We start from the raw sequence: 27,898 nt of genomic DNA, 5'->3' as shown, positions 1-27,898 counted from the left end.
ACGCCTTCGGTCTCCTTTCGATCCTAAGGCACATCTCTCTCCTCCTCCCTCCCCTCAGTGCTTCACGCTCGGGGAACGGGGAGGGCAACGGTGCCGTTTCAACCCGCAGCCTGACGTCAGGGGGAATTAAAGGGAAAGCCAGCACAATTGCGCGCAGCGCCGCTCTACCTCCTCCCTCGCCCACCTTCTCCTCTTCTCTTACTGGCTTCTGCTAATGTATAGCGGGGGAAGGAGATCCGGATCGAACGTGGCGCGTCCCCTTTAAGGTTGCCACGGGGACGGTTCGGCAAGTGAGAACGAGGCTCATTGACGTCACGCTGGGCGGTGATTGGCGGAGAGAGCTGGGTTTCCGGTGGGAGCGATTGCCGAGAAAGAGAAGAAGGAGGCCGCAAATCGGGATAGGAGGAGGAGGAGGAGCGGGGTCGACCATCGCGGAGAGGCCCAAGCAGGGAGTCGCCGCTCGGACCCGGGTAAGTCAGGGCCGGGCTTCGAGTCTCTCCCGAGGGGAGGGGGGTCTTCGGGCACAGCCGCGCAGGGGTGCAGCGAGGCCCAGAGTGAGAGACGCGCTCGGCTGAGGCGGCTTTTGCGCCGGGAGACGCCAGGCCTCCGTTGACTCAAATCTCGCCTCAGTGGAAACCGTCGAGCGGCGAGGCAGAGGAGGACCGTTGAGGGACGAGGTTAGGGGCTCGGGCAGGGGGACGCTGCAAAGTACGCCGGCGGCGGGGGCGGGGCATTGGCGCCGGCGGGTAGCGGGCCGTGTTTGTTTGTTTTTTGTGGGGGGGAGAGGGGGGAGGACCGGGAGAAAACAAGCGGCGGCTCTGCACGAGAGGAGCGCCGTGGGAAGCGGAGGGAGCATCAGCGCGGCTCCCGGGGGATGTCGCGGCGTAGGCAGAAAGCCAGAAGGAATTGGGGACGAAGTCCTGATTTGAAGTACCGGCTGTCTGGGGATTATTATTATTATTATTATAAAATTTTATTCATTAAACATGAAACCCAGCTGAACATTTAAAATGTATCACAAATATTTACAATTTTATTTATTATTATTCTTATTATTATTATGCTGGTAACCCGTGAGGAACACTTAACTGATAGATTGTTTGAGGGGAACATCTTTTTTTATTATTTTAAATAAGCCACTCAGTCCTTCCATTGGGGGACAAACTTTGTATTTACCTAAAAAGGCAGGATTGTATTAGGAATAGAATTTATTAATACGGGCCTTGTCTGTGTTAAAAAAAAATAGTATTGGTGGTCTCCTTAAAAGATGGAGTGAACTAATGCATGGGTTGCTGTTTCCAATGTTTTGATTTATTTTAGGACACCTCTAAGCCCATATTGTATGGAAAGCAAACACTTAGCAATTGACTACATAGTTTACCATTTGCTTTGGTGTGGTTGCAGACCTGGTTGATGGTTGGTTGCCCCATCTCAGGAAATCTAAGCATGCAAGGATTGGAGGGGGGGAAAAACACCACATAGCCCAGAAGTAAAGAATGCCAAACCACTTCAGTAGTGCTGTCAAAACATGGTGGACGTGTCCATGTAGTTACCAGGAGTTTAGATTGATTTTACATGCTTTAATGGCACTATTTGTTGGGTCTTGTCCAGAATGCTTCATGTTGGGCTATATTTGCACTCATAAGTTCCCGTATAGAAAAATCAGTAGATCGATCACACCCAGAGAGTCGCTGCAACTTGCCTGACATTATATAAGGTGCTTTCCTCTGGGTATGGGGAAAAGTCCTATATCATTTTCTTATAGGGTAATCAAAATCATGACATCCTTCAGATGATTGTGTCAACATTTTGTCTCCTGATAGAAATGGACTAAAGCTCATAAGGGTATCAGGTTGCTTGTTTTTACTTTAATGACTAGTCCTTGGTTAAAAAGAGAGATACTGTTCTCATAGATAAAAACTGCTAAGTTTAAAATAGGCTATAATTTATGATCTCTTAAATATCTTGGTTTTCCTGCCCTGGTGAATGAACAGTTACTTTTTAACAGAAAGAAAGCATTTTGTAACTCCCAGTTGCTTTTTTTTTCCTTAGAAGAATTATAGGGAATTGCCTTGAAAAATGTTAAATGGTTCAGACAGTTATTAGGGTCCTGTAATAGTCTATTCTTAAGGTATGCAGCGTTATTTCAATAAGATGGAGGGTTCCTTTTGTCACTCATTTAGAATATTTTCATATTTAGATTAGATTTTTGCTCTTTTTTTATCCCTAATGATTCATGTAGGTAGCAAATATTTCTTTGTCTGAAAGCAGACTTTAATTGCAGTGAATTTAGATGGGTTTTACAATTTTTGCAAATACTGATGGCAACATAAAGGTGTTTATAGAATTGAATTTTCACTTGACACAGTATGTGTAAAAATACAATGCCATTGTTCTTAAGGCAAGTTCTACTTAAAATGGAATGCCTTCTATTTGGCATGCCTCATAAAATACTTGAGACAAAAGTTTCTGTCAAAAGTTTTTGCACAGTTGTCTGCTGCTGTTAAGCACTGTTGTCTGCTGCAGTGTCAACAGTGTGAATGTTTTTTCTTCTAATTTGCAAGCTGTTATAGAGCCACAGAGTAATTCTTGGATATTTAATTAAGCAGTGTGTTACTGACCTTTATTATGCAAGTTGTCAAAACAGAAGAGCCAGCTGATACTATAGAACTTAAGGCAATATGATTGTAAATGCCATTTAATTATATTTGTGGTGTTCAATCAGAAAGCAGTTTACTTGTAACATTTAAACTCTGCAAGAATTGAGAAGAATACAGTGTTTTGAAGGGGAGATTATTCGGCATCTTCATTTTTTATTTAACCGGCAAATTATCTTAGCAATGGAAATCCAAGACATATGTTTATAACTGTAAGAATATAGCCATGTATTTAAATATGTCACATAGGAAAGCATGTATTAATAGAGTGTTCCAACTATTCACTTTCTTACTTCCGTTTTGAAAGGTGATACTGGGATTAACAGTTTCCTGCAAATTCTGTGCATACCTGTAACTGCTGTTAACTTCATCTCAAGTAAGTAGTGATCAGCTGAAATACAGTCTTTATTTCCATAAATATTTTTAGAAAATCCACTAATGAATATTTTAATTTAATGACAGCAGCTTCTTTCCAATCAATTTTTTCTTGGGAGCTACAATTAGTAAAATGATTTATTTTCACTTCTCTTATCATGTTACCCTCATGTTCATTATTGGAAGCAGCTTAGCATCTGATATTCCTAGGATAATTGAACATGGGTTTTAGTTGAATTATGCTTTAATTTTTTTTCTGATTTTTCCCCACATTATCACCAAATACTATGTCTGCAAATATGTTAATGTTCAACTGCTATGTTTACTGAGAGACATAGGTCTAATATACTTAGTGTACACTACTAATACATTACGGTTGGGATGGAAACTAGAGTTTCAAATACGTTTTCTTTCAGATACCAGCAATGGCAGCCTCTAGCAGTAGCAGCAGTGAAGAAGAACGTAGCCTCCGTGAATGTGAGCACTACGTCCAAAAACATAACATCCAGCAACTCCTGAAAGATTGCATTGTCCAGCTTTGTACAGTGCGACCTGAGAGACCTATGGGCTTCCTCCGGGAATACTTTGAAAGATTGGAAAAGGTAAAAACTAAACTTCATAAAAGAAAATGAGAAAAACACTCTCAACATAATAATGAATCCTATGCTTGACCTGGAGCACATCACCTTTTCAAAAAAGTACAGCATTATTTAGTTCTCTGAAATGTGATGAAGACCAAGCTTTAAGGAAATTGCAGAAGCAGATCTCTTTGTGTAAGATTCTGGAAAAAAAATTTATATTCATAGCAACTCTCTATGCTTGAAGAGATTTTTATTTAGAATATTTTACCTCTTTGCTTTTCACACATACAAACAAAAACGTCTGATTCTTCTCAATGCTGTCCCATCAACGGGGGATTTGCATGCTACTCAGAGTCAGTTTTGATTGGAGTAAACTATAAGCCTTGCATGCAAATAAATAAATACATGAGGTTGGTGCCATTTTATTTAATAGGAGTGAAGATGCTGCTTTCCTTAATGTTGAATCTTATATGCTGTCTTCATTGGGTTTGTTTGGCATGGCTAAGAAATCAAAATAGCTAGCTTCAGACTTCATAGTAAGCCTGAAGACATGGATTACAAACTCAGCAAGGGGATGCATAGCGCATGTCAACCCCAAATCATGATTTGGCTTAGCATATTGTGTGAAAGAATTGGTAAATGATGTTAAGGCATAAACATTGTTTACAAAAAAACCTAGGTTGTTTCACACAAAACAATAATCTGAAACAAACTACGTTATAACTTAATATGAATGCAGCCAGCATATCTGAATTGTAGAGGGACAACAAGCAAAATTTATAATGTTAATATGTTGCTAAGAAAAGACGCTTCAACTCCATAGGATTATCATAAAAATATGGTATTTTTTACATATAATGTTATGCTTATAATCCTAGAATATGGTTTTGGATGCTTTATAAAATATAATCTTCAATTTAGCCAGAACTGGTTTCAAGATATTGAGTGACTATTCATGGAACCTGCCAATCAGAATTAACTATTTTAGGGACACACGCCATAAATAGAACTAATTAATGAAGTGGGCTGAGTGACACAAGATGCTAAAATACACAAAAAGTCCAGTGTTACAGCTAATCTACCTTAACATATATGCAAGTACACTTAAATCTGTATCCTGTTTGGCTAAATATTTTGCATAGCTGCAACCATTTTATTCACATTCAAAGAGGTCCAAGTACATAAATTGTGTTTACTGCACAACATGGCTACAGTAATATTTTCTTGTTCTTTGACTGCTGTGTCAGTAACAGCTTCTCCCATCTCTATGTCAACATTCTGTGGAAGGAGAGAAGGTCAGCAACATTCATGGCATAGCAGCTGATTATCTAAAGGCACATCACAAGACCAATATTTAGCATTTTCTGCAGTCACTCTGAATTGTTAGATTAATACATTTAATTCTCTTGGGACATAATATTGGAAAACCTACATTTTGTTTTGTATAGAAGAGTCACTTTCCACATATATTGATAATTATGTACAAGTACTTTTAAATCGCCCTTTAAGGATGGACACATAAACACTACTTTGATGGGTAAGACTCTTCGAATCCATGCAGCTTTAAATTTGGCTTGATCCAAACATTGAATTATGCAGTTCTCTAAAAGCAGTCAAGTGATTGTGTGAGCTTTTAAGTTCCTGGCTTTGATTCAGAAATGTCTTGTGCCAGCCGAAAGGACTATCTCACTGGACACTAGCATGAATATCTGAATTCTTCTATTTACTTATCCCCTAGTGCCCATTTGTGTCAGGTCATAGGATTCTTTGGTTCACAGAGAATGGAATTGATTTCTACAGGGTGTTGTCATGGGAAGAAGAGGCAGCCAGTAAAATTCTTTCTAGCTCCAACAGAGGTGTCTTATGTATGAAATTCTTCATTGTAATTTAATGCTTGAAGTGCATTGTATGAAACCAATAGATTAATGTACTGATTTTTAGTTGATTTTTTTAAGCAGGAGCCCTTTGAATAGGGACTGATACTTAAGGCAAGTGTGTTTATTTTAAAACTATATTGGTCTTACGTTTAATAAAATATTAAAAATGATATGTTTTAATTTTCATCAAAAATCGGGTTTCAACAAGTATAAATAGTATGATGCAATATCTTTATAAACAATGTCCCAAATTTCCATGGTGATTTGCATAGTTTATAGATTGCATAATAAGTTGTTAATGACATACTTTGCATGTATGACAATGATGTGAATTGTTGTAATAATATAGTATCTACATTAATGGATTGCCATGAATAATGAATATTTATTTCCCTTCTGATTGAGATTTCATTCTCAAATCTACCCATGATCTGAAAGAAAATCCTAGACATGTACATAGCTGTGATACATTCTTGCACATTTTTCATAGTTATTCTCCATCATGAGATTCTGCATCATGAGAGAATTAACCCTTCTTAATTCTCAAAATGTTGCTTACTAAAATAATCACTACATTACACTATACAATATGCCAAAATGTTCTTTCAAGAACTGAATTGCTAATTGTATTGCTTGTCTAATATATTATTTATAGGATAGTAATTTATTCCAAAAGTGAACATTCACTGTTGAACCAGCAAATTTCATAAATTTATATATTGTTTTACATATGTAAGTTGCTAATTGTCTTTTTTCTTTTGTCATGTGTGATATAACATTTTAATTCACAAAAAGTTACATTTTTATGATTTTAAAATGACCGTAATTAAAATTGATTAATTAAAATAATGTTAAATTATTTTTATTTTAAAAGTTACAATTTATGCAAACTGCTAGATAAGAATTTCAGTATTATATTTAAAACTTATTCTAGCAGGTAATGACAAGATTTTTCACATCATTAGGGCTTCAGGATTTATAAATTGCCTCTTTTTTCTAAAATGTAGAAGAGTAATGCAGATTGCTCTAAACTTGCAGAAGTGTATAAATATCTCTTCCCTTTTTAAACTTTAATGCAATATGCAGCTTGATTGTATCAAAGCCTATGTCCCCTTATTGATTCAGTAATTTAGTGTTCATATGTACTTAGTAGCTTAAAATGACTTCTGCTAAGAATCAGTAATAACTTTAGGCAATTCTAAGTGCAAGATAGTTGACAAGAATTAATGTTGGTTTCTTGTAAGTATGTGATCCCGTTTCAACCGTATAGTTTGTATATGTGTCACTGTGTAAGAATTTAGTAAAACCAATTAAGAAAGAAGAACTAAACTCTAATGTCTATATGGCTTAAATTTGTTTCATTCTAGGAAGAAACAAAGCAGTTTATCTGTCAGCAGAAAGCCAGCTCTCGCACAGATTCCCGTGAAGATGAAATTTCTCCACCACCACCGATGAACCCAGTGGTTAAAGGTCGCAGAAGGCGTGGTGCCATTAGTGCAGAGGTTTACACTGAAGAGGATGCTGCCTCTTATGTTAGAAAGGTGTTGCTTCAAGTTATTACTTCATATAAGCCTTACTTCATGACTTGTATATTATTTTTTCCCTGCTTGGGCTGCTGGAACCTGTTTGGAGGAGACAAACTATTTTTGATTCTATTGTATGGTTTCATCTCATATTTTCCTGATGTTAGATCTCCTGTGATACCATCTATGTGATCTATATGGCTTTTTAATAGTTTATTCAAAGCCTGACTTTAAGAACCTGAATTATGAGAAAATCATTAAAATGTTGATTGATTCCTTGGTGTCATGTCAGCAAGAGGGATGAGTAAGACAAAAATTTTGTTGCTTTATTCATTTTATCTCCCCAGCAAAATCACATGTTTTAAATTATCTGGATGTTCAAGAGATGGATTCTAATACATTAGAATTAGAATACATTAATACATAGTTAATACAACAAATAGTGAACTTTTTTTTTGAATGTTTGGGCTTCTGCTATTTTTTTCTGTAAATATCAGTAGATCTGCTATTCTTTTGGGAACAATAACACTTTTTTTTTCCTGAAATTGTATTCAGAACATTGACAAAACAATACATTTGATCATTGGTAATTTTTTTCTTTCAAATTAATAAATATATCATTCTAGATTAAACTTACATCTTCAGAAAAATGTTTTGTGAATGTGTCAAATAAAAAAAAAGCTGGAATTCAAGGATGAATGATAAATCACTTAAAATGCCTTCAGCTAAAATTTTGTGGGTATCTTCCATACCGCAGGTTATTCCAAAGGATTATAAAACTATGGCTGCCTTGGCGAAAGCCATAGAGAAGAATGTGCTCTTTGCTCATCTTGATGACAATGAAAGAAGGTAGGGTCTCTTCATTTAAATCAAACTAGAGACTGAATATCAAGGATTATTTCCCATTGGATTTTGGGGCTTTTTTAAAATTTAACTTTGAATAAGGTTTCCCAGCAGATTTCATTAAAATTTTTGAGGCAAAAATTCTTATGTGAATCTTATATGAAACTCAACTTAGATCAAACTCAGTGTATAGCTTTTAGAATTAATTACTTTAAATATTTAAAGGAGTAATTAAAGTTTCTAACTGCATACTCCTTATTGGTTTTGCCTGAAATGTAGATTTTTAAAGGTAAAGGCAAGGATCTCAATTGCAATTTTTAATATATGCCTGAAATTGAACTTGGATTGTACTGCATCAGAATTACTGTTCTGTTTTGAATGCAGCAGGCTTTGTAACTGCTGCATACAAAACAGAATGACAGCTTGCCTGCTCAAAGTTTTGTCAGTCCAAAATCCAAAAAATGTGGATCTAGCAAACTCTGGAATCTTCAAGCTGCAGTCACTGGTTCTAAGTTATTTTAATTTAATTTTAATAGAATTAATTTTTATCTGAAACCAGCAGATTATCTGCTTGATTCCCAATTATAGAAGAGCCTTCAAATTACGTAGATATGCTGCCTTAACAGTGTCTTTTTAAAAAAAAAAATATGGGAAAATCTCATAGGAATTTGTTTTTTCAATCTCGGGAGGCTGTGTCTATGGAATATTCCTCCTAGACTGTATCCCATAGGATATTATAGTAACCTCATGTCACTCCCAGTGTTTGCAATATACTTTTTTTTACTTTGTAGGCAAGACTAGAAACATAACTAAAGGTGAATTGTAAGATTAGAAAAGAAAAATCTATCATTGTCCTTTGTTTGGCACAATTAGTACTCTCAAATTAGTTTTCAACTCAAATAAACTTTGTTTTATGAATTTAGGTTTGGGATTATTTTATAATACTTTATATCTTCTTCCTTGTACACATGCAGGGAGTAATAATCATACCTGTGTTATAAAAACTGTATTAAAGAGTGCTCTTTAATCAAACTAAGCTAGCTGTTACCTATACAAGGCTGCTTTTTAATACTATGATTCTTTTAACTTATTCAGCAGATTTTTTTTGGCAAAGTCAGTTTTTAGTTGTATTTAAAAAATGGTGTTCATTATAATTGTCTTAGAATTGAAAAATGGGAAACAAAGTGATCTGTTCACATTGTTACAGATTCCATTATAAAAATGGAATAAGGTAGGAAATAGCACCTCATTTCAGCAAGTGAAAGCCAATTGTAAAAAAAGATAAAATATAGAATACTTATAAAAACAATTCTTTCTGATGACTTAGTCTTAATTAACAATATTAGTATAAACATGTTCCACTTTTCATTTTATGCTGAGTAAATCTGTACTCTCTTTCAGTGATATATTTGATGCAATGTTTCCAGTCACTTACATTGCTGGTGAGACTGTTATACAGCAAGGTATATGATTTATTTTTTTGATTGGAATTTATTTAACTTCTAAAGTATTAGCTTCCGTTAAGGAGCCTCTGTGGCACAGTGGTTAGAGTGCAGTATTGCAAGCTACTTCTGCAGCCAGCTGTCTACAATTTGTCAGTTCAAATCCCATCAGGCTCAAGCCTTCCATCCTTCCAAGGTGGGTAAAATGAGGACCCAAATTGTTGGGGGCAATATGCTGACTCTGTAAACTGCTTAGAGAGGGCTATAAAGCACTACAAAGAGGTATATAAGTCTTAAGTGCTATTGCACTATTATGTAATTGTTTTTTTATGGTATAGGACTTGATATAGAAAGATGTTAATATATGACAGGTAGTTCTCAACTTACAACAGTTGGTTTAGTGATCATTTGGAGTTACAATGGCACTGAAAAAAAGTGACTCATCCTTTTCAAACACTTATGACGGTTGCACATAATGAAACTTCAGACAACATAATGAAACTTCAGACGCTTGACAACTGAATCATATTAATGACGGTAGCAGTGTCCCAGTAACATATGATCACCTCTTGCAACTTTTTGATTAGCAAAGTCAGTGGAGAAGTCAGATTCACTTAACAACTGAATTGATTCACTTCTCAACTGTGGCAAGAAAGTGCATAAAATGGAGCAAAACTGAGTTAACCACTGTTTCACTTAGCAACAAGAATTTTTGGGCTCAATTGTGGTTGTAAGTTGAGGACTACCTGTATTCACTATGCAATATATTAGGGTTTCTTCAATTTAAGTTATTCATTGTTTATTTTGCCTTGGTAATGCTTTGGTAGACATAGTAAATGGGTTAGGGTTAGGAACACAAACCATAAAAACAAATAGCAGCCAGCATTGGTTTTTGTAGAAGCTTTTATATTTACTTGAGGTAAGCTGGTTGGTCCTTAACTATCCAATCATAGCTGAATAGCTCCATCTTTTCTTAATAGTTAGACATGGAATACAAAGTCTAATTTGCATGAATTTGCAAAAACTGAAGGCAATACTGGATATTCTAAAATTATGCCAAATATAAAATTGTAATTGTATGTATTATGTTGATTGATATTCAATCTAAAAAGTTCTGTTGATGCTAAAATTAAAAGGCACATCTAATGCTTTTTAAAGAATTAGAAAAGTTATTTCACACACTTTCCTTTTCTTTCTTAAGGTGATGAAGGGGATAACTTCTATGTTGTTGATCAAGGAGAAATGGATGTAAGTTTTTTCCCCCCTGAAATATATTGATCTAGTGTCGTTGCATAGTTTTAATACATGTACGGTAATATTAAATATGGACATGATTATTAAACACAATACAAATAACCAGTTGGGATTTGAGTCACCATTATGGTCTGCCTTTCTCTAAACATGCTTTAGCCATGTGTTTTCTAATATTTTCTGATATAGCACAGGTTGAGACGAAATTAAGATATTGGTTGGTGCTTTCATTGTGTTAAGCGGTTTATTTTAATCATGGCTTATAAAATCATTACATAGTGATAAACTGATTAAGAAGTTTTCATTATTGATTCCAAATAATAATTGTAGATATTTTCCTGGCACTTTAAGTAATCAGGAATGAAAAATATGAACAATAACTACCAAAGTCATTCGGAATTGAGTGGCATACAAATTTAATAAATTTAATTTCAACATAAAGAGCTTGGCCTGGATTTCCCCATCCTATAGGACAGGGGTGTCAAACTCAGTTTCATTGAGGACCATATCAGGATTGGGTTTGACCTTGGAGGGTCAGGGCTGTAGTCATGGTGGGCGTGGGTGTGGCCATGGTGGGTGTGACATGGGACCCCACCTTGGCAGGCAGAGTTTTATAAACTTATAAAAATAGGGAGGCGTACATTTCTGAGATTTTGTTTTTTTAATACTTACTTGATCTACTTGATCACCTTATGAGAGAGAGAGACCAGATCAAGAAACTGACTCCATAGACTAGACTAGAACTACAAAATTGATGACATAGGCTACAGTAGCAGAATCCTGCAAGCTTGAAAGGTAAAATATTTTACTTTTCCTCCCTTTTATAACTTTCTGAGTCAAGGATGGCCTCCTGGACCATTCTGGAGGCTCCGTTTTGGCCCTGGACGAAAGTGGTTGTGGGGGGGGGGGTGCACCCCACCCCGCCCTATTTTTGCTGTTATTTCCAGACCGGCCCTGTGGGCTAGATCTAAGCACCCCACAGGCTGGATGTGCCCCTGCTATAGGAGCTGTAAGGGGACTTGATCCAGGAGACTGGCCTCTTCAGTAGTAATTCCCACACAGTGCTCCCACTTGTAAGCATGATTCTCTCCCATCCTTATTCTCAAGAACTTTCTCAAAATGATTTTATTTCAGCAGAATCTACATTGGCACAAATCTGTTTTGATTGTTTTGTATTATCCCTGTATATCTCTATTGAATCGGCTGTTTTAATATATGGAATTGTTCACTGTTTGGATTTTCACATACAGGTTGTCCTCGACTTACAACTATTTATTTAGTAACTGTTTGAAGATACAATGGCACTGGAAAAAGTGACTTATGACCAGTTTTCAAACTTATGACCATTACAGCATCCCCATGGTCACATGATCAAAATTCGAGGTCTTGGCTGTTGGCATGTATTTATGAAGTTGTCCTGTCCTGGAATCATGTGATCATCATGTGTAACCTTCCCAGCCAGCTTCTGACTACAGAGTAAATGGGGGGGAGCCAGATTCGCTAAATTGTGCAGTGAATAACTGCAGCGATTCCTTTAACAACTGTGGCAGAAAAGACCGTAAAATGGGGTAAAACTCACTTAACAACTGCCTTGCATAGGAACATAAATTTTGGGCTCAGTTGTGGTCATAAGTCAAGGACACGGGTGTCAAACTCGCTCCATCATGTTGCTGTCATGTGACATTTTGCGACGTTTCCCCATTTGCAGAGCTGGGGTGGGCATGGCCTGTGCACGATGTATCCGGCCCGCAGACCACCAGTTTGACACCCCAGTCAAGGACTACATGTATACAGCTAAAGCCATTCAGATTGGAGTAGTCTATAAGCAGTGTAAGGGGGGAAAAAACCCTAGTAGTACCTTTGAAAAGGCAGCATAGAAAGGGTATTGATCTCTTGAACTTTGGTGTTGGAAAAGATCCTTGAGTGAATCCTTTTATCATGCAAATAATGCTTAAACATTTTTCCAAACAGGAGCAGCCTCTCGGCATTTCCATATTATGGACACATGAGAAATTATTAAGATGTTATTTGTTTGATTTCATTCTGTTCTGGAAAGGCCTCAGTGCTGATAACAAAATTTAAAACAGAATGCAAAAAGATTTTTGCATTTTTTTAAAAAAAGCTAGAATTAACAAAGTGCATATCGAAACCAAAACATAATAGATTGAAATAAATGTGTATATATTCCTCCTCCAGGTTTATGTGAACAGTGAATGGGCCACCAGTGTTGGAGAGGGGGGCAGCTTTGGAGAACTTGCACTGATCTATGGGACACCCCGAGCAGCAACTGTCAAAGCAAAAACCAATGTGAAACTGTGGGGTATTGATCGAGATAGCTATAGAAGAATTCTTATGGTAAGTATTTCAGTGTCTTGAAAGAAACAATGCATTTATACCATACTTTATTTGGGGAAGCATTTCAGTAAATAGTAGAATTATAATGAACTGATAGGAAGAGCTGAATATAATAAGCCTTTCACAAAATGGATGTTGGATGTTTATATTATATTAGTGATCAGATCAATAACCATGTCTCTGCTTATTCTATGATTAAGATATCACAAATTGGCTGTTTATACTAAATGATACGGAAATGAGGCACAGTTCTTTGATTTCCACTCTTGCGGTGGGACTTGTGCAATTTTAGCTTGCTAAATCACAAACATATTTATTGTTTTCATCAATGAAGATGAATGACTTGACAGCTCAGTTTCTGAAATTCACACTTGCTGCATTATAAATGTTAAAAGTGAATTACAGACATAACAGTTTTCTCAGAAGATGTGAGCCATATTGTTAAGCTTTTCATTTTTAATGTGCCATTTAATCTATTTGCACTTCAAAATCTTACTTTAAATGAATACCTTTTATATGGTGAGAAGGCAATGAAACTCCAATCATCAGCATTCTAATCAAATTAATGTATTCAACTGTAAAGTAAATTGATGTTGCTAAATAGATACTGGTTGAAGGAAACAAATTCTTTTAATAGGCAGATATACATAAGAAACTCTTGCTTATAATAAATTTGTTTTGTCTCATGATGGCTAGAGAGTACAAGGAAAAAAGAAATTAATGAAAATAACTTCTCTCTATACTATGAAGAGAGCCATGGCCATAATAGTACACTATTCAATGCTGTGAACAGAATATAATTCATGTGAATGTTGGACCTGATATCTATGTCCCAAGAGGGCTTTTGTTTTTGTATTATACTTTAAAAGCCTCTTAAAGGTAAAAAAACATTTCCTACCAAATTTAGCAGGACTTACATCTAAATGGATGCACATAAAACTGATTTTTAAAAAATAAATGGACCTAATATGCTATATAGATACTTAGTGTAAGAATCTATCTGGCATATTATGTTTATTTATTTTTTAAAAGATGTTAAGTCATCTTTTTGCTCTCCTGGGTTTCTAAATAATACGCTTTTAAACTATTATTTACTATACAAGCATTCAATCAGGAACTAACAAACCAAGAACTCAGGACTATTTGTGACCTTAATATGCTCATGACAGGAGAGTATTCTGGCTTTCTAGAACAAAGCAAAACAGAATACTGATTTTCAGGTGTATTTTCTTCCCCAACTTCCAGGGTAGCACACTGAGGAAGAGAAAGATGTATGAAGAATTTCTTAGTAAAGTGTCAATACTTGGTAAGTGTGACAAATTTCTTACATGGGCAGATAAAGAATATACATGTGTTTTGTTATTCTATATTTTATTGCTGCTGTTCTCTTTTTTATTTATTATTTTGCATTGTGTTGTATTGCTGTTCTCTTCATCATCCTGCTTATACTTTGTCAATAGTCTGAATGACATAAATTCAGGGGTTTTGTTCTTTTGACAAAAGTTTTGATTTGTGTCTAACTTGTATTGCTGAAAAAAATGCAGAAAATATTTTTATTTCTGTATGTGCTTCAGCATATAGCTTCCTCTTAAATATTTTCTTTCATAATTTTGTTTGGTGTCCTTCACTCTTTTATTTCTTATTCAACTCTTTTCCTACATCTTTATGCTTCCTATATATTTTTGTGTGTTTGCGCATACCCATGCCCATATCATTTACTTGTTTATGTACTCGTGTAGCCTGTCTCTAAAACAGGATTTTAGAGTCCAGCCACTGCTTCAGAATATCTTTCTGCGCTCCATATTAAATTGTCACATTTTTGCAACCTTGCTTGAAAAGAAAGCAACTGCACATGAGAAACTTACTGCTTATAAGGATCTGTTACATTATTAGTTGTATGTTTACTTATTTACAGTATTGTCAATTGTAAGCATTTAATTATTTCTAAAGATAATTAATTTTTGATCACTTTATTGTTTTTAAAATACCTTGTTTGTGTTGATAAACTGTTACGAAGAGATTGAATAATCCACTACCCTAAGAAGTAATTTGACTTTGATTCAGGGAACGTTTTGGTTTCTTAAGACATAGATAAACAGAATGGGTTTGTTTTGGAGTTCTGTGGAGTATTATCAGCTCTGTGAGTGAGAGAATCTCCTTATTGAACCTAGAACATTGCTGCCAATAAGCAGGGATGTCCATTAGAATTGCCAGTGTTTACACTAAAAGTTCCTTCTTAAGTTGCAGGCTCTTAACTTCCAGCAGCCCCAATAAATAGTGTGATCAGTATTGGGCAATATTGGAATCTGTATTTCAGTAACTTAAGAGGTCACAGTTATCTTAGTCTTGGTCTACTAATTAAAACATAGTCACCTAACCTGCTATAAAGGACCTTGACAACCCTTTGGGCATTGTTGAGGTATTATTTGAATTGCCAAATTTGTGATGTGAATGAATGTCAAATTGTTCATAGTAATGTAAGAGATTGTGATTGAACAAGTTACATAATGGATGCTGGGGTAGATAGGAGAAGACCCTCATTTAAAGTAAACAAATATCCTAATTTTAAAAATCTTTGCAGCCCAGCAAAATTTGCTATTAAATAATTACTTTTTAATTTAGAATCCCTCGACAAATGGGAGCGTCTCACAGTGGCTGATGCATTAGAGCCAGTACAGTTTGAGGATGGACAAAAAATTGTGGTGCAGGGAGAACCCGGAGATGAATTTTTCATTATATTAGAGGTGAGTAATAATAGTCTGTATTGTAGTCTGTATTGTAGTCTGTAATAATAGTCTGTATTGACTGTATTGTTAGATAGTAACAGCTTTAGCTTCATTTCTCTTGATTTAACTCTTGATTTTTTTTGTTTTGTACTATTAGAATTCAATCTCTATCATGAAATGTGAGTTGTATTTTTGAAAATGTATGTAAAAATACTAGCAATACTACACTGAGTTTAAAATGGCTCTCAGTAAAATTAATTATTTGATCATGATCAGAGAATATGATTTTTTTTAAAAACCATACAGCAGATAGATTATCCAGTTTGGTTATAAAACAAACTTGTGGGTAATATATGGCACCAAGGATGGACACACAGCCTCTCTCAGCAGGTCTTAAGAGTCACGTGAACAGATTAATCTGAGTTATTAAATGGAGATTCCTCTGCTTTCTGAGTCTATCATGAAACTGTTGTCTTGATACATAGAAAAAAACTGTCACTAACCCTGTAATTCCTTTACAGGGTACAGCTGCTGTGTTGCAGCGCAGGTCAGAGCACGAAGAATTTGTTGAAGTGGGCAGACTTGCACCCTCTGATTATTTTGGTGAGCTTTCCTTTGTCTTCCATCCTTTCTACTTCCCATAAGCACATTAGTATTACCTCACCATATCTCTCTAATAGAGCTTAAGTCAGGGAAATGCATTGCACCAGCACAAAATGTTGACATCAAACTGATACTAATCCACATAGAAAAAGTTACTTGAAAAAGATGCAATATTACTCAGAGCTAAATAGATTTTAGTGAAGGTGATACACCTTCTTGGCTGGTGATGACAGGATAACTTTTATGTCCTTACCAATCTTCTTAAATTCCGGCTTGGAATCTGTCATAAGAGATTTGGATTGGAACATCAGAAATTGATTGAAATAAAAGTCCCCTATCTAGATAATTACGATGATCTTTGGAATAGGGAGTGGATTGAGTTAAAGCAGTATCATATTATTTGAAGAAAGAACATTGTAGTTGTCCTTTAAATATATTATGGATCATTTCCAGAAATGTGGGGAAATGGTTTTCTCTCCTGTCTGAGGGGATTAGAATGAGGCAATTGGCTTCTTCACACTGTTTTGTACTAACTCCCCAAAGCCCAATAATATTAATAGCAAGCCACTTGGTATGCAAAGAAGTCTCCTGCCCTATGTTAACTATAGTTAGCATAACTTACTTTTTCTAACTGAAATTAATGTAAGAAGAGGGAAGTCAGACTCATATACTTTTCCATCAATCCTATATATAGAATTGTATCATTTTGTAAAATACATATTCTAATATATGTGGCACTAACAATGAGTAGTAACAGGTATAAAACCTACAACCACAAGTGGTGTTAAGTCAGTTGAGGATCATTATAAATACATTGAAAAGAGGAGAGGAACCAAAACACAATATGTTTAATCCAGATTTAATGTCTATTGGCAGTTCTGAAAATATTTTTTATTTTAAAACACCGTTCTTCAACTGTGTAAAAGAACATTTTTAACCATTTGAGCTTGAAAAACGTCTCTACATTCACTATTACTTGGAACAAGTGAATCCTTCCCCAAATTTTGAGGCTGTGAAGCAAAATTGCATTGAATAATAATCAGTGATTCTCCTAAGGGAAATAAATGGAATGAAAAGGATTCTCTTCATTCTTAACAAATTTTACTTATAATGTCTAAGATCTAGTTTTTCACTTGAAAGAAAAGTCCAGTTTTCATTTGGAAGGCAGATGGGAGTCTCAGATGGGAATTGCATCTCTATTCATATTAACAGAATAGACAACCTTTTGGTAATATTAACAGAATAGACAACCTTTTGGTTACTAAAGTTTATATTCTGCTTTTTGACTATGAGAGCAACAGTGGGCTGTTCCTGTTCCAGGAGCCATCCTGGAAAACGTGTGGGATTTGGTTTTTTTCTGTTTTTTCATCCTTGGGGTTGTGAGGGATTTTATTCCTTTAATGTATGTAAAACTTATTTTAAAGGTTTAGTTGTGTTTCCTGTCTTTAAATATCAGAAGTTTTCTCCAGTTTTAAATCATGGCTGGAGGAAGCTCCAAAAATCAGGTCTGAGGATTTCATGTATCTTTAGAGCCTCAGGTTGCCCACCTCTAGTATTATGTTATGACATTTCACAACAATCATTTCCAAATATTTCCTGTTAAGGGAAATTGCCTAAGCCTCATTAGTGGGGACTAATGAGAGTAAAAAATAACTACTGCAGTTCAAGAGTTATTACAGTTTTTCTGTCATAATGAAAGAGAGCATAGTTTTGGTTCCGTTCATAAGTTATCAGTTTTCCATTAATTGGTCCATTTATAATAAATGTCTCTTTTTTTTCCTTGTAGGCGAAATAGCTCTATTAATGAATCGTCCTCGTGCTGCCACTGTTGTTGCTCGTGGCCCCTTAAAATGTGTAAAGCTTGATCGGCCCAGATTTGAGCGTGTCTTGGGTCCATGCTCCGATATTCTGAAACGGAACATCCAGCAGTACAACAGCTTTGTCTCTCTCTCTGTCTGAAGTCTCCCTCCTTCTCAAATACATGCTTCACAAACGCAGACTGTTTTCATTACTCTTGTGCAGAGCCACACGGCTACTGGCTATTGCAGCTTCCTGTCTGTCTGAGAGTGGGGGTGGGTGGGTGGGTGGGTACGGGAAGAAAGCGGTTGCTTTTCACAGCGTTTTAAATTTTAGAGCATTATTTTGGTGCTCCCAGCCCCATTGAAAATAGGGAATTGTATGGAAACTTTTACTGTTACTGCTTCTCTCTGTGCAATGTACACTGTCCAATATGGCCAGTGACTGCCATTCCTTTTGCTGGGAACAATTCCTGAGCACCGAGGTTATTGCAGTAGAGTTAAGGATGTAACAGTGGGAAATTCTAAACGTGCGTTCTCCTCAGTGAGTCCCATGTTCCTTTTAGATTGTGATCACTTTCTACTGTACTTTTCTCAGACAGAGAAATTTACCTTCTCAGCTCAACCTCTTGGCAAAATGTTCTGGATATGGGTGATGTTTGGTTAAGTTTACTGAGATCAGCTTCTAGTAAAACCAGAGTTAGAAGTTTGATAGTTTTGTGCATCTGTATCCATTTCAAGATGGCTTGGTTATTGTTTGTCAGGTTTTTGTATACAAGCTTTTGTTTTGGCAACTATTGCCAAGTGTTGCTATCTTTGGCACAGCAAAAAGTTTTGCCTGTTCTCAGATGTGAATATTTATAATATATGCCTCTCCTGATTTTTCTCAAAGGGCAACCAATGTGCTAAAATATAGGTGTAGGTGTTTACACTAGTGTACTGCTCCTCAGCTAGTGTGAGTTGTAACACCCTATCCACACTATCTAGAACAGGAAGCTGAAGGGTGCATTCTTATGTATGCAGTCTTATGTCTGCCCTTTCCAAGCTTTGCCTTCCCTGTTAACTTTGGAACCAGATAGTTCAGTGATGCTATTTATGTAACTGGTGGTCAATGCAGGATGGAATATACAGTCTAATTTAGGAAGATGATAGGACTCTGGCTAAAATGAAAGACAGGAAGCAGAAGAAGCAATGCCTATTTCCTGTCAAACTCCTAAATATTTAGCTGGAAGGAGACACATGCTCTAGTTAGTGTGGCCTCACATTCTCATTGATCTAGTGGAGTAACTAATTTTGGAAAGTTAATCCTGTTGTCAAGTCGGAAGTGTGTTTCAGTATTTACCAGGTTTGTGTTAACAATATTCTGCGTGGCACTCAGTGCTACCCATTAGCTTTATTGAATTTCACAGTTGGAGAATGTAAGCAAGTCAGTTTATTTGTAACCTAAATGATCTAAAACTACTGTAGAGCTTTATATGGGAGTGGCAGCAAGTGTTTTGCATTGTTTATGCAACTATTTCTCACAGATCTTACTTGCCCGGTTAGCAGCCCCTCCCCTTGGACAATTGGACCTGGTATACACCTTTCTGACTTGCTGGCTGTTGGAAGAACATTTGCTAATCATACTTTGCAGTTGGAGGAATAGGAAGCTTAGTATATTTTTTGGGGGGGAAAAATCTGGGCAGCCATTGATATGTCCGCATATCTGGATTTGGATTAAATGTAAAATATACATTGTTAATTCCTTCTGCTCATCCTAACCACCTTGGTGAGGTAAGGATATCCACCTGCATTCTTCAGAGATCCATGTTACTTTTTTCTCTAAATTCTATTCAGTTCAAATCTACAGGGATTATTTTTCCTTTTGTTATTTTTGAAGCTTGATTTGATCCTTGTTGAAGCACCAAAAAGTTTTTAAATGTTATGTAAGCGCTAAAAAAATGCACATTTTTTTATATAAGGCTTTCTAATCAAGTTTCACTACTGCGTCTTTTTAGCTTGCTGTTTACTCCCTTTTGTAGTTTTACCAACAGGATTTTAAGATGAACCAGCTACGTCTGAGTTAAATATTAATCACAGTTAAAGCTTTACCTTTGTGTGCAATTTAAATATGTTTGAATCCACAGTTGGTATAGTTTGCCTTAGCTAACATTCAGGGCTTTAGAGGATAATCTGTTTTGCTAGGTCACCTTAGCAAATTTAAAAAATCTACTGCCCTAGAGTGCTATAGTAAACCAGAGGACCATTTTTGTATTGTTACCTGACTATAAGTCTGACTTATTGTATGTGCTCATATATTCCTTTTGTTATAGATTGTCCTAATGGCAGGTAAAGCAATAAAATGATTTAAATTCTTAAATGTAATCAGTGTTTCATTTTTGTGGGCCCTTCCCCTGCTAATTCTTGGATTTTAACAAAGTAGCTGGGGATGGTCTTAATTTTTCTGATACTGACCCACTTTTTACCTTAGCTAATGTAACATAGTTCAGTATATATTGTTAAACATGAAATTGTCAGCTCTTCAAAGTGGATCAGGCCTCTCCTATTTGACCACTGACTTGGTACTGCCTGTTTTCCTGTCTCTCTCAGCCATTCATTCCCTCTGCTCTCTATTTCACTAGGATTGCTATAGAGGAGTTTCACCTTGGAAAATAGTTATTTTTGAGTTAAATTATGAGTAGGGCTAGTTTCCTTTGATACAGAATTTTGATTCATATAAACATATAAATTGGGTGGGATTCATAAGAAGAAACTTGTTGCAGTTAAATTATATGGAAAATGGAGCAAAAGTTCACACACTGCACTAAAACATAAAGATAAATTTTGGCTTAATGTGGAATGTAGATGTAACCTTTATGGCTTAGTGTGTAATGTGCAAAACGGTCCATTGCATTGTAATCAAACCATAGATCAAAAATTCCAGCAAATGTTTAAATCAATAATTAGTATGTTTTGCGGATCACTTTATGATGAGCAATTAATAAACATGGGCACTCCTTTAAGTTTTAAAATTGAACTATGGGCTGACTGTCAAATAAATGAATCTTCTGATGCTTTGGCATCAACCAGTGCAAGAAAACATGACTTTCATATATATAAACAGTTTGTAAGATTACTTGATAAGAAACTATTGGGGTGTTCAATATTGTAGGGGATTGTTATTCCTTTTGATAATCAAGTATTTAGGTAGACTTCAAGTGTTTGATTATGGCCAACACATTCACCCTGGGTTTTTTCTTATAGTCATGAGTGATGAAGTACACCAAGTTAGTATTTAAACTTCCTGTAATGAGAGAAACCGCTCTTGAACCTCTCATATAATTGATGTTAGCATTAAAAACATGCAAATATACCAAAAAATAGAGCACCAGAGATAATGACTTTATGGAAACATCAGTTTTTACTGCCTGAGATCCGAAGTGACTATGCTGATGCATTTCTTTAATTCCATGCGCCTTGGAACCAAACAATTTATTTGAAGAATGTTTTAAATCTTCATATCCGGAAGCTATCAGCAGAGGGAGCTGAAATACTGTACAATCATTGACATAAATAATATAAACAATTTAATACTCTGATGAACCATTGTTCAAAGATGGTAATCGAGCTGTAGTAAAAATAAAAATTTGTAAACTTTGGTTGTCAATGTTACACGATCCTAAAATATTAAGTATTTTCCTCCAGGGAAGTTTATGGAGAGTCTCCAGTAATTTCCCCAAGGTTAAAATAATGATTTGAGTATCCTTTCGAAGAGCAATTGGAGGTTTGCAGGGAGTTGCTATGCTACCCATGGACTCGTACAATAAAGCATGAATATGCTTTTGTGTGTCCATAGATAGTAATTGGAAAGTGAATTTCTACATTTCCTATTTGTAGAAGATCTAGTTTTGGTATGTTAATTGCTTTTACAAATGATGGTGCTTTCATTGTTAAAACTGGAATACACTAAGTATACCTCAAATTGGAGTTTTTTCCTAGCTTGTACTCTCCAAATACCTACACCAGAATTCTCAGCCTCCATGGGCTATAATAATAATGAAGCTGTTGGAATTTCAGAAAGTTGCCAGATCAGGTTTGGAAGATCGTGTGAAACTCCAACATCGAGTAGGAGTTGACACTAGTTTTTTGACTTGTGTCATTCTTTGTAGTTCCATCTCCATACCTCCTATACTAAATAACTTTGCCAAAAGCCAACAAGTAATCCAGGGCGGGGAGGGGAGGCACACCACTCTATCCAGATTCCCCACCCCCCAAACATTGGAGACTGTGTATAGGCTGCATCTGTGCTGTTAACTTCCATGATCAGTGCAAAACATCTTCAACAGATTGTTTTCAGATGTGAAACCAACAAATGTTTTGAATTACTGGAGTGAATAGGGGCAACTCATGGAATTGTCAATATTCCTTGGTGTACTAAACCTTTGTTTTGAAGGGCTACTGGATAAACTCAAGTTTATTTGAAAGGGTAGAGATGGGATGATTTCAATTACCAGACTTTTTTAAAAAAACTATATTTTAATGATCTTGCATAAATTTACTAGGGAAAGAAACCGTAACAGTTGATAGCTGATTTCCTCAAACACCTTTCTTGCATTATTGGCATCATACACTACTTCGATGAGATGTTGTAGACCAGAAGAAACTGCCATAGAGCTGCCAGCCTTTAATGTTTCCCTTGCCGGTGCCAGATAGTTTTAGAACTGGGGAATAAAAAAACATCAAATTTGGTACTCACAGTCAGTTCACACCATGCCTACAGTGTGTTAAAGGATGACTATTGGCAAAAAAAAGATGAGGCTGTAAATGAATGGGAAGTGTGTGCAGTTGGCTGGCACCCTGAAAAAGCATTGTGGTGCAAAATCTTTTTCCAACTTCCATTAGTGTTTCATAGTGCTTTCAAGAGTTGATGTAGATCACCTTGGTACATTTCCTTCTGCTCACTGCTACAGCCCATATTCTGTTTGCTACTCTTAACATCAGACATTGCATTGAAGGCTCCTCATTGTGTGTGTGTAACTTCAAAATTCCATACAATTATACTATTTGCTTGAAAAAGCATTGCTACAGCTAGCTGGTGATGAGACATCAATCAAGGTGCTAGTCTTAGTCTTCATTATTCCAAAGTGAATGGCTGGAAAGATTTCAGTGGCAATTGCTATAATGTGAAATTGCAGCTTATATGCATTACCTTGATATCAAGGACATTTGGAATCATCTGAAGGCACCCACAATGCAACCCCAAATTGATGGATCCTTTACACAAAAGAAAGCATTTTCTCTTTCCTTGGTAACCTTGACACATGTGGGTTTTTATGTTTTAAACTAGCATTTCTGTGCCTGCTTTTTTCCTTTCTATTGTGGAGTTGTCTAAACTAGGTTAGAGCCAGAGTACCTGCCACATCAGCACAGTTCCATGGCTTTTTTTTTTTTTTTTTTTGGCCAAAGGCTACTAGACTTTCTACTACGGTTCTCCATAAACTAAACATCCCTGAGGAGGTACAGGCCCACCTTCTAAATACTGTCCTAAATCTCAATGTGGATGCATTCCAAAAATGGATGTTTTTTTTAGTGTCTCTCCCTTTCTTTATTCAAACCACCAAACAAATCTAGCCATGATGAGCCCAGGCAAATCCTGAGAAGGACATCGTTTGGTAGTTACAGAAGACGGTGTATCTTCAATCTCTTGGAGAAGAGGCAGGAAGATTGTGTAGGTGCGATGTGTATGTGATTCCCATCTATAAATTTGCGGCCAAAGCTGCAAGTTTCAACCACCCAGTGGTTTCCTGATTCTGCTGGGATTGCCTTCCTCCCAGGTCTTGATGTCCAGATTAAGGAAGCACAATCATTTCAAGAAGTTCAGGTTCCAGGTTTTTCCCTCCCCCCTTGACTCTAGCTTGGCTGTGTCATTCTGTCAAAAGCCATGGGTCCCAAAGGCTTTGTGTCAGCCACAACAGTGTCTTCTCCAAAGGCCTCTATGCATTCCTCCACAGTTTTCAGGATAATCTGTAACCTCCTGTCCAATGCCAAAAGGTGGCCTTCGGTCAACACGGGGGCGAGACTGTCTTGAAGGAGGGACTCCCTCATGATATCGCTCAGCTTGTAGTCTGACTTGGCTAACAGCTTCAGCCGTAATAAAGTGATCTTCTTTATTCTAAAGGAAAGGAAAGGAAAGAGATTTGAGTCAATCTGTTTATGAAAAAAAAACACCTTTTAAAATCCTGTTTTACCAGCTGCAGCTAATGAAGGGAATCAGGGCCCTTTTCTCCCCCGCAACCCACGTAACTCACGTTGCTCCCTTCTCCATTCCTCCCTGTGTGCCCTAGGATGAAGAGGGGATGGGCCTGATCTTGATAACCCTCAAGATCTAAGCATTCTTATTTATGTTTGAAACCTTGATGTGCCAACTTTATAGCTGAACATAACACTTTGGCACACAATGAAAAACTATGGCAAGCTCCTAACCTGTGCTGCTTACCCAAGCCATGAGGCTTTTTTCTGGAAAGGCCAAACTTAAAGAAGTTCAGTCCTCTGTCTTGATTATAGAGGCAAGGAGTTATTGGTAACATTTCTTGGTTTTTATTCTGGTAATAGTAAAAGGTCTGTTCTCTGTTTGACGCTGCTTGGTCCATTCCCTATCACACGGGTGTCTGTGTCACATTTGGCACATTGCCATCACATGATTTTCCGTGACTTTTTCTCCTTCGCGGAGCTGGGGTGGGCGTGGCCTGTGCGTGATGCATCTGGCCTGCAGGCCACCAATTTGACACCCTTGCCCTTATCAGCCTTTTTCATACTCTCCCATTTTAACATATTTGAAAAATAAACTAAATGACAACACAATGGAAAAAAGAAAATGAGAAAGAATCCGGGGGATGGAAGGTGAAATATTAGTAAATAAATAGAATATACAATTTTAAAAATCAATGCAGAACTCTAAACAACCATTGATTTATATTATTTATATTATATAAATAACCCCCACTATTTGCCATTAGCTGAAATAATTTCACGTGATCTTATAAAAAAGTAAAAGAATCACAAAAGACAAGTATAAATACTAGAAAATAATTAGTGTAAAATCAGTTCATTTCCTCCCATTGCATGTGACCTATCCATAATTGCAAAGAGAGATGAATAATAATAAACGTTGGAAATGTTGTGACACAGAATGAACATCTTACCATATCTGTTGGTCATGTAAAAAAATCAAAAGCATTGGAAGGATATATACATAATTATTTACAAAAATCTTTAAAAGAAACCTTGACCTGAATTCTCAGAGTAAAAGACCACAACACAAAAACAGCCGCTACTCCAGGAGTCTTTCCAGAACAAACAAGCAAACAAATAAAAGAATCTACTGAAATATATGCTGTTGTATGTAAGAACAAACTTGGTCCAACATTGGTACTTTGCTAACAATATCAGTTTGGGAGCACAGGTTTGAGAAATAGGTACCAGTAATAATTTTAATAATACACATCCAGAGTAGAAGTTTGAGTAAATTGAAGCAAAATGAGTTTCCTACCTACGTACAGCTATTACCTATCACACAGCAGGGGAAACCCACAATACTTGCACCACAGTTTTTAAGGGGAAAATATTGACTATAATGACTTTAACCATTAGCAGTTATAATGTTTATAAATGATTCAATGTAATCACCCTATCATCCTTTTAAAATGCTATACTGAGTCAGGAAAAGATTTTGGCAAAGAACATGTGATCATTTCAGGGTGGGAGGGGGCAAAAGCCAATTTAGAGCATATGAACTTGAAGGACATTTAAAAGATTTTAGTGGCAGCTCTATAATTATAAACCAGATGGATTTGCGAGGTGTGAGTAATGAACAACTCTTGAAACCAGACCTGGAGGCTCTGTATATCTATATGGCTTCAGACAATGATTTTGGCATTGGCTTCTATAGAAATTTAGAGGGGATATAGTGGAAATTGGTTAGCTATGCTGGAGAAAGAAACCCAGAGGATGAATAACTCTTTGCCCAACCTCTTGAAGGACTAGCTGTTGATTTATATGAATTAATAAAAGAATAACCTGGAGGGGACATAGGCACTACAATTTATGCGTAAATCCTATACCGCAAAATGACTGCAGGGGGACACAAAAGAAATGGATGAAGTTTTGGTTCCTTTTAGAAGCCGATAAAGTCTTAATGTTCTTGACAGGGATCAAAATGAATGCCTCAATTTCCTTGTGCTTTGATGGATAGCAGATCTGAAAGGGAAGGCAATGAAATCTTGGTGATTGCACCCAGCTTAGAATTCATTGTATTCTGAGCTGGAGATAATTTAGAAAATTATTTATTTATTGAATGTATTTGCTGCCCATCTTGTAGCAAATGGCTCTGGGCTATAATAACTGCAAAATAATTTTGTTAAATGTGCTAGATGTTTACGAATCAATTGAAAACGCACATAGACGGTTGTGAACAAATGCAACATTGTCCAAGGTGTGAGACTCTTTTTTCCTGGTTCTTCAGGACTCCTTCTCACTTTCCAGATAGTGAATCTGGGAGATAAAAAGGAGTTGGGGAAATCCTTTGGTGATTGCTTCATGTTCTAACAACTTGGATTTCTTGAACTTGGCTTGTCTTATTTAGCATAGTTAGGCAAAACAGATGATTACTTGCTTGCTAGCTCTTCAGGCCACAACATGTAGCCTTTCTGTTTAACTAGACTGATGTGGAAAGGCAAGTACTTACATGCAACACTGTTTAAGTGGAGCCAAGATGGAGATCTCATCATAGGAATGTTTCCCAAATCTGTGAGAACAAAGAAGAAAAGGTCAATATCAAGGGCACAGCAAACAACCCAGGATGCTGGAAAAGAATGTCTTTCAGAGTGATCAATAGAAGACAAAGGCCTGACTTGAGACTGACTGAATTTGTATCCAAAATGCAGACATACAGTAGGTAGTTAGATGGAAGACGCTTGACGGAATCAACAGATGGCAGCATCTAGCCAATGTTGGCCGAGCTTGGAAGCTAAGCAGAGACAGTCTGATTCATATTTTGGTTTGGGATCATTTAGGGATTGCAGGGTTGTTGGCACAAGTTTGAACCAAAGAAAAAATTCTGAAAAAGGATGTGAGAAACCACTTCTTTAACTTTGCCAAAAAACAACAACACAGATGACAGTATGAAGCATAACCGAAGGGTGTGTGTTTACTGTAGGAAGTATGCCTTATCTCTTGCCCCTTAACTTCCCAGTCAGCCTCTATAATTCTGACTATATTGCACCCAAGGCCAAGGACAGCTGTGCCACATTTTTGAAATCATAGCTCCAGTGAGCACCAATATTGCTAACCCCTTCTGAAGTCACTTAACAATCTAACCTGGGCGAGGGGAGATTGGGTTTGCTAGTTTGCTGCAGAAGCCTTGTGCCGCTAGTCATGCTGCTTCTGGTTTCATAAGCCCTGATGTCCTACAGGGGTATCAAACTGGTGGCCCACGGGCTGGATGCAAACCACAGCTCCGCAAAGGCAAAAAAACATTGCAATACGTTGTGATCAGTGGTGGGTTTCCAAATTTTTCCCTACCTGTTCTATGAGCAGTTCTGTGCATGTGTGCTCACAGGGCTCGAAGACCGACCTCTGTCCTAAATGCTGGTGAGTGAGCTGAGCTGTTTTTTTAGCTCAGCTGAGGCGCGACAATCCGCTCTGCTGCATGAATCAGCTGAGCTAAAAAACAAGGGAATATAGGAGAGCTAATGGTGGGGGCGGGTGGGGGGCGGATCTCCAAACTAGTCAAAATTTCCGCTACCGGTAGGTCAGAACAGGTCTGAACCAGCTGAATATCTCCTCTGATCATGAAACGTCATGTGATGCAATTGAATTTGACACCCGTATCC

At 36.7% G+C, this 27,898-nt stretch overlaps 2 protein-coding genes across 2 annotated transcripts in view; one reads left to right on the top strand and one right to left on the bottom strand.

The window, feature by feature from the left end:
* The first annotated feature begins 333 nt into the window (after positions 1 to 333).
* Positions 334 to 20,388, top strand: PRKAR1A (protein kinase cAMP-dependent type I regulatory subunit alpha). Its single transcript, XM_026678808.2, has 12 exons — positions 334 to 470; positions 2,965 to 3,033; positions 3,449 to 3,634; positions 6,858 to 7,031; positions 7,771 to 7,862; positions 9,258 to 9,319; positions 10,500 to 10,546; positions 12,746 to 12,904; positions 14,150 to 14,210; positions 15,527 to 15,648; positions 16,152 to 16,233; positions 18,020 to 20,388. The coding sequence occupies exons 3-12, from the start codon at positions 3,458 to 3,460 to the stop codon at positions 18,190 to 18,192; spliced, it is 1,149 nt and encodes a 382-aa protein (XP_026534593.1). The 5' UTR covers positions 334 to 470; positions 2,965 to 3,033; positions 3,449 to 3,457; the 3' UTR covers positions 18,193 to 20,388.
* Positions 20,389 to 22,524: 2,136 nt separating this feature from the next.
* Positions 22,525 to 27,898, bottom strand: part of FAM20A (FAM20A golgi associated secretory pathway pseudokinase) — a 56,087-nt gene continuing 50,713 nt past the window's right edge. Inside the window, exons 10-11 of the mRNA XM_026678807.2 lie at positions 26,752 to 26,811; positions 22,525 to 24,180 (exon numbers count right to left, since the gene is read on the bottom strand). Coding sequence (XP_026534592.2) covers positions 23,919 to 24,180; positions 26,752 to 26,811 — 322 coding nt within the window. The 3' untranslated portion in view covers positions 22,525 to 23,918. The remainder of the gene's footprint in view (positions 24,181 to 26,751; positions 26,812 to 27,898) is intronic.

Source organism: Notechis scutatus, chromosome 2 (assembly GCF_049901735.1).
Source record: "Notechis scutatus isolate UNSWTSFEM ecotype Mainland chromosome 2, rNotScu1.2, whole genome shotgun sequence".
In the NCBI taxonomy this organism is placed as follows: Eukaryota; Metazoa; Chordata; class Lepidosauria; order Squamata; family Elapidae; genus Notechis; species Notechis scutatus.
Note: the sequence above shows the minus strand (reverse complement) of the source record. Positions and strands in the feature narration are given on the sequence as shown.